At 36.2% G+C, this 13,509-nt stretch overlaps 1 protein-coding gene across 1 annotated transcript in view; it reads left to right on the top strand.

The window, feature by feature from the left end:
• GPATCH2 (G-patch domain containing 2) overlaps window positions 1–13,509 on the top strand; it is a 172,934-nt gene that overhangs the window by 94,326 nt on the left and 65,099 nt on the right. Inside the window, exon 6 of the mRNA XM_059413345.1 lies at window positions 10,560–10,627. Within this exon, the coding sequence (XP_059269328.1) occupies window positions 10,560–10,627 (68 nt within the window). The remainder of the gene's footprint in view (window positions 1–10,559; window positions 10,628–13,509) is intronic.

Here is a 13,509-nt window from a genome sequence, read left to right as displayed (position 1 = left end):
ATCATTATTATTATTATTCATGAGGGATTAACCTTGCTGCATAAAGATGCTGGAGTAATGGAGGCTTGAACAAGGGTTTTGTTTTTTCCCCCTCATGTTATGGGAAGGTATTTGATGGCTTCATTACCCAGATAAAAGATAGCAGGATGGAAACCTTTGATTCTTGTCATCTTTCACTCCTACACAAAAAAACGGATGTTGTTGCCTGTATCCCAGGCGACCTGAAGTGCAAAGACTGGCCCAAGTCTCCTGACCACAAAGTAAATCCCACTGAGAGAACTTTCCTCAGAGGCTCCACTTGTGATTGCATTTCCTTCTTATTGGCCAGAACTGTCTTCACATGGCTGCTGCCGGCTGGCCCAGTGATGTTATTGTGCAACCAGAGTTCAGCTAAGTACTGGCTTCTTTCCATTTCAAGCAAATTCTACTGATAAGCTTCCCCAAAAATGGAGAGTTTTACGGTGTGATTTTTTGCTTGAAATATGTGTTGGCCAAAAGATACTAAAAGTTTAAGTTATTACTTGGGATTTGTGCTGCGAATCAAGAAGAAGGATGGTATGTACTATACTAAGATTTTACAGTTATTGATGAACTAATATTTGATTTCTTAATTAACTCATTCACTCATTTACATTTTAAAGACTAGTTTGCCTTTTATACCTTAAGAGTTCATTTGCGTATGTTGATACTTGCTCTCTCTTTCCCTTTCAAGTCACTGTTATGTGCTTTTTTTTTTTTTTTTAAGTTATAGAAAGATTTCAGTGCAATTTACAGTGTAACAGTCAGGTCTTGAAATACATTATAGAAGGTTGAGTGTTTGCCTGCATGTTTGCCTCAAGAGAATGGTTTATAGACTATAGTATCTGAAGTGTTTTATTTGCTAAATATAAACCATATTAAGATAATCAGCTTTAAAATGTGAAGACTATTAGCATTTTTCTTATCAATTACTATCAATGTATCCTTGAGAGTCTTAGAAACAATCTTTTAAACATCAAAAACAGCTGTGATTTTTCTTTTAATGTAAATTAAGATTGCATACAATATCACTATCAACTTCAGGTAGAAAGAAATTGACTAGTTTATTAAAAAACATTTGAAAATGTAGAAAAATAATACACAATTAAAAAGGAGATATGGACAACTATTGATATTGTGATAAATTATCAATTAATACAGAAAAAATGATTTTAACTACTGAAGTGTTGATCATGTGTTTTAACTATAGTTTAAGTCATTTATAACTAAGCACTTAAACATTTTCTGAGTCTGCTTATATTCTTAAAGTAAATTTTTTAATGTACATGATAGAATTTTCACCCAAAAAGCCATCTTAATATTTTTATGTTATCAGTTGTGTTTGCTGAATATCATAATTCTCTTTACTGCTGTGTTACCCCCTGACCTCTTCTAACTACAAAAAAAACCTAATTTTACATGTACCTAGCTTTTCGGTATGTTGTAAATCTCATTAGGAATGAGAGCTGTTGAGTCGTCTTTTTGTTTTTTAAGTTCTGTCTTTAATATAATAGACTCTGTATAAGCTAAGCTTCAAAAAGAAAACACTTTCTAGCTTCTATTTTCTGTATATGTGACTCTTTTTTTTTTAACTTCTACAGAATAGTGGGAGACAAGAGGGGAGACTTCAAAGCACCCATTAGAATTTGTATTTATTGTCTGAAATTCCTTTAAACAGTTGAACATTACTTTTAAAAGCATTTTGAATGTCCAGAGAGATAAAAGGATTTTTATAAACAAATTCCCTGGCAGGAGCTACATTACGTGCTATATATTTCAGGCTAATAATAAGGGCTTACTGTGGGTCAGTGTGTCATATCCCAGCGGTGTCTAGTGAGATAGAGGGTTATCTTATATGTCAGCTAGCTAACCCTGTGAACAGTTTTGAGCAGGCAAGATAATGGGACTGAATTCTGAAATGAGGGTTGAAATATACTGAAGTATTGTCACATGTGAGAACAATAACTTTTTAAAAATAAATGTAGTCACCTTTTGACATCATTAGTCATATTTGATAATAATTTTTAATGGGGTATATTTTAAGTGGATAGATTGGTAGAGTATGAATTGAATCATGTGTAATTAATAGATAAATAAATCATAAATTCTGCCGTGTACAGGTTTTTATTAATAGAAAAGTACTGGGCAAAATTGGAAACTTTTTTTCTTTTCTATTATGATTACTGAATTAACATTACTTGATACTAGTAAGATTCAGCTTCTTGATTGCAGCTTTAAGTTTTGAATATAAGATTACTTTTACCCAAACATAGGTGCAATAATACAGAAATCTTTAAAATTGCTTCGCTTTATTGCACTTCCAGGACAGTATCTCCATAAACCATTATATAAAGTGTATTAATGCCTCTTTTAAAATTAATTCCTTAAAGGATTTTTTATTCATTCTTTCTTTTATTTCCCTGCAAAGTCAGTAACCAAAGCTAAATATACACTTAATTTTGAGAAAAAGTTCGCATGCGTATGCAGGTAGATGTCATGAGTCTCAAGAAAAATATTTATTTTTTAAAATGTGGGTATGATTGCTCAATATGAATTGAAGAAGATAACCTACATACAATCATGGCATATAAACTAAAATTTTAGGCGATGTATAGATATTGAGTATAACCTAAATATGTTGAATTGGGGTGAATATTATAAAGTTTCTTTACACCATCTTGTGTACATGTTGTTTATTATTTGGCATTTGCTTTTATAAAGGGCAGGTCTTTATGCACACTGGATTTTGTGTAAATATATGTGGGCATAATCTTATTTTTCCGAAGCCCATAACATGGCAAGCATCATAAATGAGTGATTTAGGAAGCCTTTGGTCAGCCAGCAGAGGCCACTCACAGCTTGCTACTAAACTGGACGGCAAAGTGAACCACCTTTTTTATTTGCCATCATTCCAAGCTGGTTAATTTTTAGTTTCTTACTCAAAAGAAATTATTATCATGGAGCAGTATGAAAAAAGTTGTTGCTGTATTTGTTTTTTAATTATGTAGTGATTAATCTTTTCTATTAAAGCATTCAGATCATTCATTATTAGTGTATACCAGAAATGAGAATTTATGCACTTAATAATTAGAAGTATTATTATTCTAATAGGCCAATCATTCTAAATTCTTAATTATTAATGCTGACTTATTTTAACTAGAAAAAAAAACTGTTAAGGGATTTTAAATAATGACATTGTTTAGTTTTAGATTAAAAACATAACTGTTGCCAATGTTGTTATATGTATGTACACATACGTATTTCTAAACCTGCATCAGTTTAGTATAATTCAGCTTTTGATGATCCTTTAGAGAAATGTATGTGCTGTGTTACTTGAACATGTGCCGGGCTTAACTTCCGGGTACCCAAGGTCTGTCTTCATTCACCTCTTCTGGTTGATTCTGGCAGTGGAAAGGTTAGCATCATCTCTTTGACACAGATGGATTCCTGCTAGGAAGACTAATCCGCAATTGAAAGGCAGGACTTGTGCTCCTCTGTGCTTTATTTCATTTGATTTTTTTTTTGATTCTTCATAAAACCTTTCTGGTTTGAAGGTATAATCTCGCATATGCATTGATACCTGCTTCTGAAGGAAAAAAAAAAAAAAGGTACGCGTTCTCTAATTTTTCAAGTTCCTTCGTGTATTCTCATCATGGAATCATGGAATGCTTACCCCTCTATAGCAGAGTTTTGAATTTTTGACTACTTTGGCTGTAACGCCTTGTAGTAGAGCTATTTCTTACTCAATCCATAACACATGCCAGCAGCCTTGTTTGGGCCACTGTGCTCATCCTTGTCTATATCCAAAATAGCCCGCTACGTTACCCAGAGTTACAAGTGAGAGCCAGAGTACCATCCTTGGATGCCTAATTCCAGGCTGAAGGTTTTCCAAGAGTATATTCTAGATTCAGGCAAGCGTTTCTTGCAGCAAATCCTCAAATACAGTAAACACTGGCTTTGGTATATTGTCTCCTTTGTGTAGTTCTGTAGGGGAAAAAGCAGTAGGTTGTAAATAGGACAATTGAAGTTCAGCTCTAGCTGTTTAGTCTTTGTGATCCGGGCATGTGCCGTCATCTGGTATTTGAGAGTAATGATGTTTCCTCACTCTGTCCCACCTTGCCTGTGAAAATACCTCACAAGCAGGCAAGAGCTATAAAGTTTAGGACAATCATTATCATGAGTAATAATAATAAGATTTCTATCAATTATATTAACTCTTTGATGTGTCATGGTGGTCATTATCACACTTTCTTTGTTCATTTATTCATGTTACTCAGGAAGGATTAAAAAAAATGCTAAAAGTATAATGGAACAGTACCTTGACAACCAGGTAAAATCATCAGATTCATGCATTGTGTTATATCCACTACAATATAATTTAGCTATCATGAGGCTGGGAATAATAGAGGACACATAGATCCTAATAAGGGGTTTTCCCCCCATAAAAGTCTTCCAGTGTGAAATCTGATAAGAGCAAGGTTGTTTGTGAATATTGGTGAATTTTAAAATGAAAACCTGGCATATCCTTCTGTAATTTATTGTGTTTTATTAAATTCTAAAGGCATTTTTCTTAGTTGGTGAATCAAGTGACAGTGTGTAAATTTAGTCATTTAGTACAACAGTTTTTGAAATCTCAGGTAACTCATTTGCCCTCGGAAATGGATCATATTCCCACCTGAGTATTCCTTCTAGGAGAACATTGTCTGAAGCCAAAACTCCTGATGGGTAATGTTTTACAGTGACCTCTCCCTCCCTGTATGTGCTGATCCAGCACATTCCCAAACACCCATCGGGCATTCTTCATGTACCTACTAATTCTTAGTTTCTTGTGGCCAGTACAGAGGATTTCTGTTAGTCCGGTGTAAAATAACGTTTTAGTTTAATAGAAGTCTAGACAAATGAAGGTGAAATATGAATTAGCACATGAATTATTGCCTGTTTTTTTTTTTTTCTTTTATTCTTTCAAAACCATCTTGGAATGAAAGGGGTTCCTTAAACTCAGGACTTTATCAAGACATCCAAAAGATCACTCAGTGTGACAGTATAATTAAAATCACCCAACAGAATGGGAACTCTGTACCGTTTACTATATAGTAAATATAAGTCTAATTTTACATACATAGTAGGTAAATATTTGGTGAATTGTATCCAATAGAGCAGTTTTGGGTTAAGCTCATGGGGAGCAGCCAGTTACCACGTGAGCTGAAGGATCACCCTGGAAAGTCAGGCTCGGATTAGAGAAGGACTTTGAATGCATTTCTCGTTAGTTTTAATTTTACTTTCAGCGTAGAGCTATGGATGGCTCTGGAATGAGAAAACTGACATGCGAAAAGCAGCGATTTAGGAAGTTGAGTCTGGCAAGTCGGTAAGATGGATTGGAGCAGGGAGAGATAATTGCATGCAACTCCCTTCTCACAGGTGACTTCCCCCCCTTATTCCTCTTAAATCAGATAACTACTCTGTTTCCCTTTAATCTTATAAATGATACCCATTTATGCTACCTGAATTGTCATTTTTTTTGTATCGCCTTAAAAGTCATTCTAAAGTAATTTTTATTTTTTTTGTATGTTGTTTTAAAAGTAATTCTAGTGTTATCTTCTTGATGTTTTCCATTCCCAAATAGATTGTGCCTTTTGTGAATTGTGACCATTCTGTGATATTATATATGCGAATAGATGACACAGTGAAATATTTTATTCATTCTCCACCTATCTCGTAACAGAACTTTTTGGAACACTGATATAAAACTCATTTGAAATCCTTTTGGGGAATCTTTGTGTTTATTTTTCTGGAAGGGGTTAAAAGATGAACATTTTATACATCTGTTTTAACAGCTATTCATTAAAATCAGTTACTGCAAATCTTTCAGGATATTATTTTCTAATGATTGATTTTTAATGAAGTTAAATGTGTAGACAAGCAACTATAATAAATTCCCTTTCATCTCTTCGCCCTCCTCCCTCACCTCCTACCCCCAGGGTTTCAAGTCCTATTTTGAAGCCTGGCTTTGTTGAGTTGTTTTCCTTAATATCTGTCACATATATTTGACTGACACATTTGTTGAATGTACCAGGGGGGGCCTTCGTGCAGAGCTGCTAAACTTTGAAGGCTTGTTTCTTTCTTCCAAGAAAGAGAAGTTGAGTCAAATGAACACTGGTCCTTAGAGAAGCAGAAAACTTCCGGGTCTTGACACAGGAGCAGGGAGGCTCATGGGATGAGCTCACGGACTGTCTCCTGGCTCCCTGGAGGCCGGGCAGATTTGATTGACCGGTCCTCACAAAACTGAAAGGCCTTCTTTCGAATGGCAGCCTGCCACCCTGAGTATTTGTCACTGTGGCCACTGATGCAGAATAGCATTTAGAAAGCGAATAAAATGTAATTGTATAGAAGAGCAAAGTTGAAGGAGAATGACTGGAACAGAGGGAGAGAAGAAAGAGGAATGGCTTCCTGGACGTCTGTGGGGCCATCACACTTCACTCATTTACAGAAGGAACCTTAATCCTTGAAAATATGAGTAGGATACCATCTGTACTGAACAAACTTTTCATTAATCCTCAGAGAGTGTTGTGTCTCAGATACGTTTACCTGATTTGGGAAGTAATTTTTTCAGTTATGTCATTGTAGAAGAACGGGATGGGTTTGGTGACAACAGAATGACAAGGAGATGTACAACCCAGTGTTCTGCTTGTCTTTTGAGGAAAGTTATGAAATTGGTGGTCAATAAATCAGTGATAGAAAGAATAGGAAATTGTCTTAATGTATCTAATGAAATGGAGAAAATAGGTATTCTGTCATTGATGCCATTTAGCCTAATGTCCCATATGTTCTTACCTACTGACCTTCTGAATTTTGACAGTGGCACTTTCTTGTACAATGGTTACTCACTTTTCTTCTGTCACTATGACATTCCCATTTTCTGAGGTTGATGACTTGATTGTAAACAACAATAGCAAAAACCAAGACCCGCGTGATCTTTTAGCTTTAGTTTATTTCATAATCCGCAGAGGCTGGAAGTGGGTAAATGCTTTGTTATCTAGCAGCCACCCATTCCTTTCTAGGTTGCAGTATCTCTTTTTTTCATTTATTAATTTGAGGGATAAACATAGGTAATGAATGACTGTAGTCACTATGGATGGAGTAACATTTAAAAATGAACTGGAAGAATTCTGGGCAGATAGTGTGATGTCATCAGTAAATATTGGCTAATTATATAAATGTTTCCAGAGTCCTAACAAACAAGAGCTGGACTGTGGAGATATTGTTTCTCATGAAGAACAGGATACCTGTTACCTATCCAGTCTTGTGGAATAAAATCTGCTTTTTCTAACAAATAAACTTTAATATGTGAATGTCTTACTGGATATTTTAAAGAGGATTTTTTAAATGTATTCCTTCTTTCTAAGACATTCCTGGAATAATGAAGCCGTGTTTTTTGGAAAACGCAGTAATTGCCATACTTGCTTACTAGAAATAATTCCTTGAATGTAATGTTTCAAACTGCTTTATTTATTTTTATAAAGATGATTATCTCAGCCTAAATTATAAATTTTTAGAAAGAATTTTATAACAGTGTTTCTTGATATTTATAATACTTCGAATTATCTACTAATAGTCCATGCCTCCACATTTAAAATAAATTGGAACTTGACTATAGTCCTGCTTTCCACAGGCTGAATTCTGTATTAAGATCTTATTCTTGGATTTTCAGTATGGGGTGTCTAGTCACAAAGTCACAAAAGGTTCCCAGAGTAAAAACATTTTACTTTTGAGGCAGACCAGTGACATGAACCCTGAGAAGCCCATCCTGTGGGAATCTCAGCGTTGCATGATTTCATTTAAATATAAACTTAAATTGGAGCACTTGGGTGGTTCAGTGGGTTAAAGACCCTGCTTTGGGCTCAGGTCATAATCCTGAGTCCTAGGATTGAGCCCCACATCCAGCAGGGAGCCTGCTTTCCCCTCTCTCTCTCTGCCTGCCTCTCCGTCTACTTGTGATCTCTGTCTGTCAAATAAATAAATAAAATCTTTAAAACAAAAAAACAATAATCCTAAATTATGGCTGTTGGCATATCTTCCAAAGTAAAACAAAAATTGACTTGAAATAACAGTAAAAGGTATTCACCCCTATTTTTTTTAAGGAAGGGCCACATGTTATGTAAATATGGAAAGTCATTTAAATGTCTCTTTCTGATCCTGTAAATCTTGTGTGAGTCATTTGCAGCAATTGAATTGAGCTTATCATTTATACATATATGATTTCTGAGAAATACACAATATGATTATTTCTGACTAGATTGAAAGCTTACATTTGTATTGTGGGATAAATTAGTTAGAAATTCTGTTTTATTGTATTCAGTTGCATTGTTTTCATCAGGCAATTTATCACATGGGTATATGTGCAATTTCTTCATTTATTAAATTTCAGATTATGTATTTCAAGCCAGAGCAAGACTTAAACATTTTTCCATAAGTATAGCTTCAGGTAAACAAGCAATTTTAGCCCTGAAAATAGCTTCTGCTTCTGTCAACACGTTGTTTATTCTTTCTCTGAGATAAAAAGTTCAGTTTTCTGATATTTGTACCAAGATAAAGTCAGTAAACAAGATTAATATAGTGTGGAAAAGGTTGTCAGCAGCCCTGGCAAAGGAAATAAGTTGCCTGTACATAGAACATACTGTAAACTGAATAAAAGTGTCAGGTCCACCACGAGATAATGCGATCATGAACTTCTAACAAAGCATGACATAGGCACCGTCGGCTTTTCTCAGAGCCACAGTGTAGAAAATGGATTACTGTATTCCTGGGATGCCCACTGGAATAGCATGAAAACCTCATTTTGAGGTGAATGCAGGATGTGGTCCTGGAGTTGAGCCACATGTTTACTTGTGGTGCTCCTGCCGTGGGGGTCTTCATGTCATCATCTGCACACATTTGCAATATTGGCATTTCTTGGAGTTTAGAGTGTGTGCTGGCATCCTTGTGACCCAGGCGATAAAGGGATAAATTGTTTTTTTGAAAATGTTGGGTTTGTTTTCAGAGGTATTTTTCTGCCTCTTTGGGTATTTTTCTCTTTTTTTCTTTTTTTTTTTTTTAAGATTTTATTTACTTATTTGACAGACAGAGATCAGAAGTAGGCAGAGAGGCAGGCAAAGAGAGAGGAGGAAGCAGGCTCCCTGCTGAGCAGAGAGCCCGATGCGGGACTCGATCCCAGGACCCTGAGATCATGACCCGAGCCGAAGGCAGCGGCTTAACCCACTGAGCCACCCAGGCGCCCCGCCCCCGGTATTTTTCTGATTGTAGACTTTAAGTGGCACTTTTATAGTTGCAGAGGGTTTTTATTATTATTATTATTATTATTATTACTATTATTATTAATTATGGCAGAGCATAACTTAGGGCTTTTTGTCAGAATACAGGTCTTGTTGGCTGTGGCTGTAGTAGACACGTTCTTTTTTTTTTTTTTTTTTTTAAGATTTTATTTATTTGTCAGAGAGAGAGAGGGAGAGAGATTGAGAATGAGCACAGGCAGACAGAGTGGCAGGCAGAGGCAGAGGGAGAAGCAGGCTCCCTGCCAAGCAAGGAGCCCGATGTGGAACTCGATCCCAGGACTCGGATCATAACCTGAGCCGAATGGTGCTGCTCATGCTCCCTTTTGAGAACCCGCTGTAAAATAAAAAGTTGTGCAGTTTTTGTTTTTGTTTTTTTAATGAGAGTTGCTTCTATTGTGAAAAAAAAAAATTTTTAAGATTTTATTTATTCAATACACAGAGAGAGAGATCACAAGTAGGCAGAGAGGCAGGCAGAGAAAGAAGAAGGGAAGCAGGCTCCCCACTGAGCAGAGAGCCCCATGCAGGGCTCGATCCCGGGACCCTGAGATCATGACCTGAGCCAAAGGCTGAGGCTTAACCCACTGAGCCACCCAGGGGCCCATATTATGAAACAATTTTTGAACCTTCAATTCTTTAGCACATTTTTAATTTTACTTGGAAACAGGGGTAAAATATTGTTCTTTTAGGTGAAATTACATTTTGTTCTGTGTAAATACGCAGATTATTCCTGACCTATGGGAAAACTATGAAAAGGACTCCTGACTCCTTCCTCGATATAGGTTTTTGTATGCACTGAAGAAGTGTGCGCTATAAAACATGTTACTTATATTTATGAATTAACTCTGGTTAATTGGTTTTTGGAAATACCGCTTGCTCAACACTAATTAAGTGAGCCTCCTTTTTTTCACATATGATTAAATATATGCACAGTTGAGCAGTATTTGGAAACAAGAGTCGGTGGTCTACTGCTTAAGAAACTTTTTATTATAAAGGTACTTTTAAAATAGTCTTAAGATTCTAACAGAAGACCTACAATAAGTGAAAACAAGAGACCAGTCTCACCAGGAATGAAATTTCCCTCTTGGCCCATGCAATGTTGATTAGCTTTTGAGAATTAATATTTTATTCTCCATTTTAGATTGGAATCCATCAAATGGATTTTTTTTTTAAGAGACACATCTGTGACATTTTTTGTTCCACCTCTCCTTTCAGGTGAGCACCCCTGGTCCTGTCAGTAACAAGAGGATGGTTCACTTTTCCCCAGATTCTCATCACCATGAGTGAGTACACCCTGATTTGTAGGATCTTGTTGGGGTAGTCCGTGTATTCCTTGCAGGAAATTGAGAGCTATTGCTCGTAAAGTTAGTTTAATTTCACCTTTTTATATTTCTTTTAAGATTTTATTTACTTATTTGACACAGAGAGAGATCACAAGTAGGCAGAGAGGCAGGCAGAGAGAGAAGAAGGGAAACAGGCTCCCCGCTGAGCAGAGAGCCCGATGCGGGGGCTTGATCCCAGGACCCTGGGATCATGACCTGACTTGAAGGCAGAGGCTTTAACCCACTGAGCCAGCCAGGCACCCCTGATTTTGCAGCTTTCTTAAGAAAGAGCAAATACCTTATGTCTTTGACAGTTGTACAAGAACTATTTCAACCCATGGCATAAATGTAAATAATTGTTTTTGAATATAATCATTCTTTTATTTATGATAGGATTTGAACTGCATTTTTATTACATTAAGTAGCATCAAGTTCTCCTACTCATCCTTCCTCTCTCCCTTTCTCCGCACTCTTTCTAAAGCACTCAAGTGCAGAGGACGTGACTGTTTAACTCAGTACTTCTCTGCTCTCTGCTTCTGCCCAGCATGAACTATGAGGGGACGAGAGTGTATTTTCATGGAGCAATAGAAAGGAGAGTCTAATTTACTAAATGATTATAAAAATTAAGCAATTGAGCTTTAACTTTGTTGAATTATTGGGTGAATTTCTAGATGCTAATTCTATTTCTAAATAATACCTTTATTGGAAGAACTTGAAAACATTATATATTTTGAGTCAGTAGCATGTCTCCTGTGAAGGTGGTTGAACTTGAAAAAGACTATAAGATGTGGAAAGACATGAATTAATAATTGAACCAATTTTTTTCTGGCTAGTAATCCTGTTAGGATCCATTAGATCCCAGATTTTAAATCCATTCCTTAACCAGTGTAGAAGAAATTATTCTTCATCTATAGCTTATTTTATACAGATAATGAGTATAAATATAATCTGTATAATATAAAGTAGTATTCATATAGATTATTATTTCCTATAACATTTATTTTATGGATTATGGTATCATAATCTCCCCTTTCTTAAGTTTATGTTATTCATTTGTATTATCCTATTAGACCTTTTCTCTGTTTTCCTCAAGCAGAAAGAAAAAAGAGTGAAGCTTTTATTAATTCAGAATGGCAGCTAAAGACTTGTATATTTTCTTCTTAATTTTTTGCTCTGATATGAATCAGGAACTGTAGCAAGTATAGATAGAGCTGTTTTCAAACCAAAAATTGCATTTGGCAATGATTGTAAATGCTCCGAAGACAGATCTCTTTATCACATTGGAGTCCTGTGCTAACAGTGCCCAGTGGACAGTGAATAGTTTTTGGGTGAATGAAAACATGAAGGTGTGAATTTAAAATGAGACAAGTTGGATAATGTCAACTGAGTATTACTTCTCACATTAGCAGGTATGACCCTCATTGTTTTCTCCTCAAGTCCCTTACATACCAATCTCCCCAGGGGTTCTTAATCAATTAAATAAGATTCTCTGATATCTGAACCCCAATATCACTATTTTTAGAGTTTTAGAGTTTCCTTGGTTGCCCCACTGCATTTGCTTCCCATTCAGTCCACAGTCAGGACTAAAATGGAGTCGTCTTACTACCTCGCACCCTACATGCTGCCAGTCCAGTCCGGTCTCTTTAGTCTCTCATGCTGACCCCATCTTTTCCATTTCCTGCTGCATTATTTTGAATAAGCTCTGTTACTTTTATATTACTGTAGGATCCTAGGGAATCTTTCTGTCTCTGTTTTCTCACTGTTTGAGTACATGGTACTTACTTCTGCACTTCAGTTCAGTTGTACTTCTTTTATTCCCCCACTTATAAACCCCCAGTATTGCCTCCTGACAATCGAGTGGCTTCTCTGGCATGTTACTGAACACTCCCCATGACCTGTTTCCAGTTACCTTTCCACGTCACTGCTATCTGTCCCTCACAGATAACAGTCTAGCTCTCTGGTCTGCCTCTCTTAATATGACCTTTAACTTCACTGTCCCTTTTAGCCTGGGATTTTTTGCTCTTGCAAATATTTGGAAAAATATCTATTTGGGTACTTTGCCCATTTTTTAGGTTGGATTATTAGATTTTTACTATTAAGTTATAAAAGTATCCAGTATATTTTGAATATTAACCCCTTATCAATATGTTGTTTGCAAATATTTTCTTCCTTTGCATAGGTTGCCATTTCTTGTCATTGGTTTCCTTTGCTTGGCAGAAACTTTTTAGTTAGATGTAGTCCCACTTGTTTATTTTTGCTATTGTTGCCTTGGCTTTGGTGTCAGATCCAAAAAAAATCATTGCCAGGATCAATGTCAAGGAACGTACTTCCTGTTTTCTTCTAGGAGTCTTGGGATTTCAGATCTTGTGTTCAACTGTTTGATCCATTTTAAGTTGATATTTGTGTATGGTACAGTAGGGCTCCAGTTTCATTCTTTTGCAAGTTGGCTGTTCAGTTTTCCCAAACCATTTATTGAACAAACTGTCCTACCCCGGCATACATTCTTGACTCCTTTGTCAATTAACTGACACATATGCATGGGTTTATTTCTGGGCTCTCTATTCTGTTCCATTGGTTTTTGTGTCTGTTTTTAGCCAGTTACATGCTGTTTTTTTTTTGTTTTTTTTTTTTTTTAAATTTTTTATTTTTTATAAACATATATTTTTATCCCCAGGGGTACAGGTCTGTGAATCACCAGGTTTACACACTTCACAGCACTCACCAAAGCACATACCCTCCCCAATGACCATAATCCCACCCCCTTCTCCCAAACCCCCTCCCCCCGGCAACCCTCAGTTTGTTTTGTGAGATTAAGAGTCACTTATGGTTTGTCTCCCTCCCTG

This window comes from Mustela nigripes, chromosome 10, assembly GCF_022355385.1.
Source record: "Mustela nigripes isolate SB6536 chromosome 10, MUSNIG.SB6536, whole genome shotgun sequence".
In the NCBI taxonomy this organism is placed as follows: Eukaryota; Metazoa; Chordata; class Mammalia; order Carnivora; family Mustelidae; genus Mustela; species Mustela nigripes.
The sequence above is the reverse complement of the archived record's forward strand: the minus strand, read 5'-3'. Positions and strand labels throughout refer to the sequence as shown.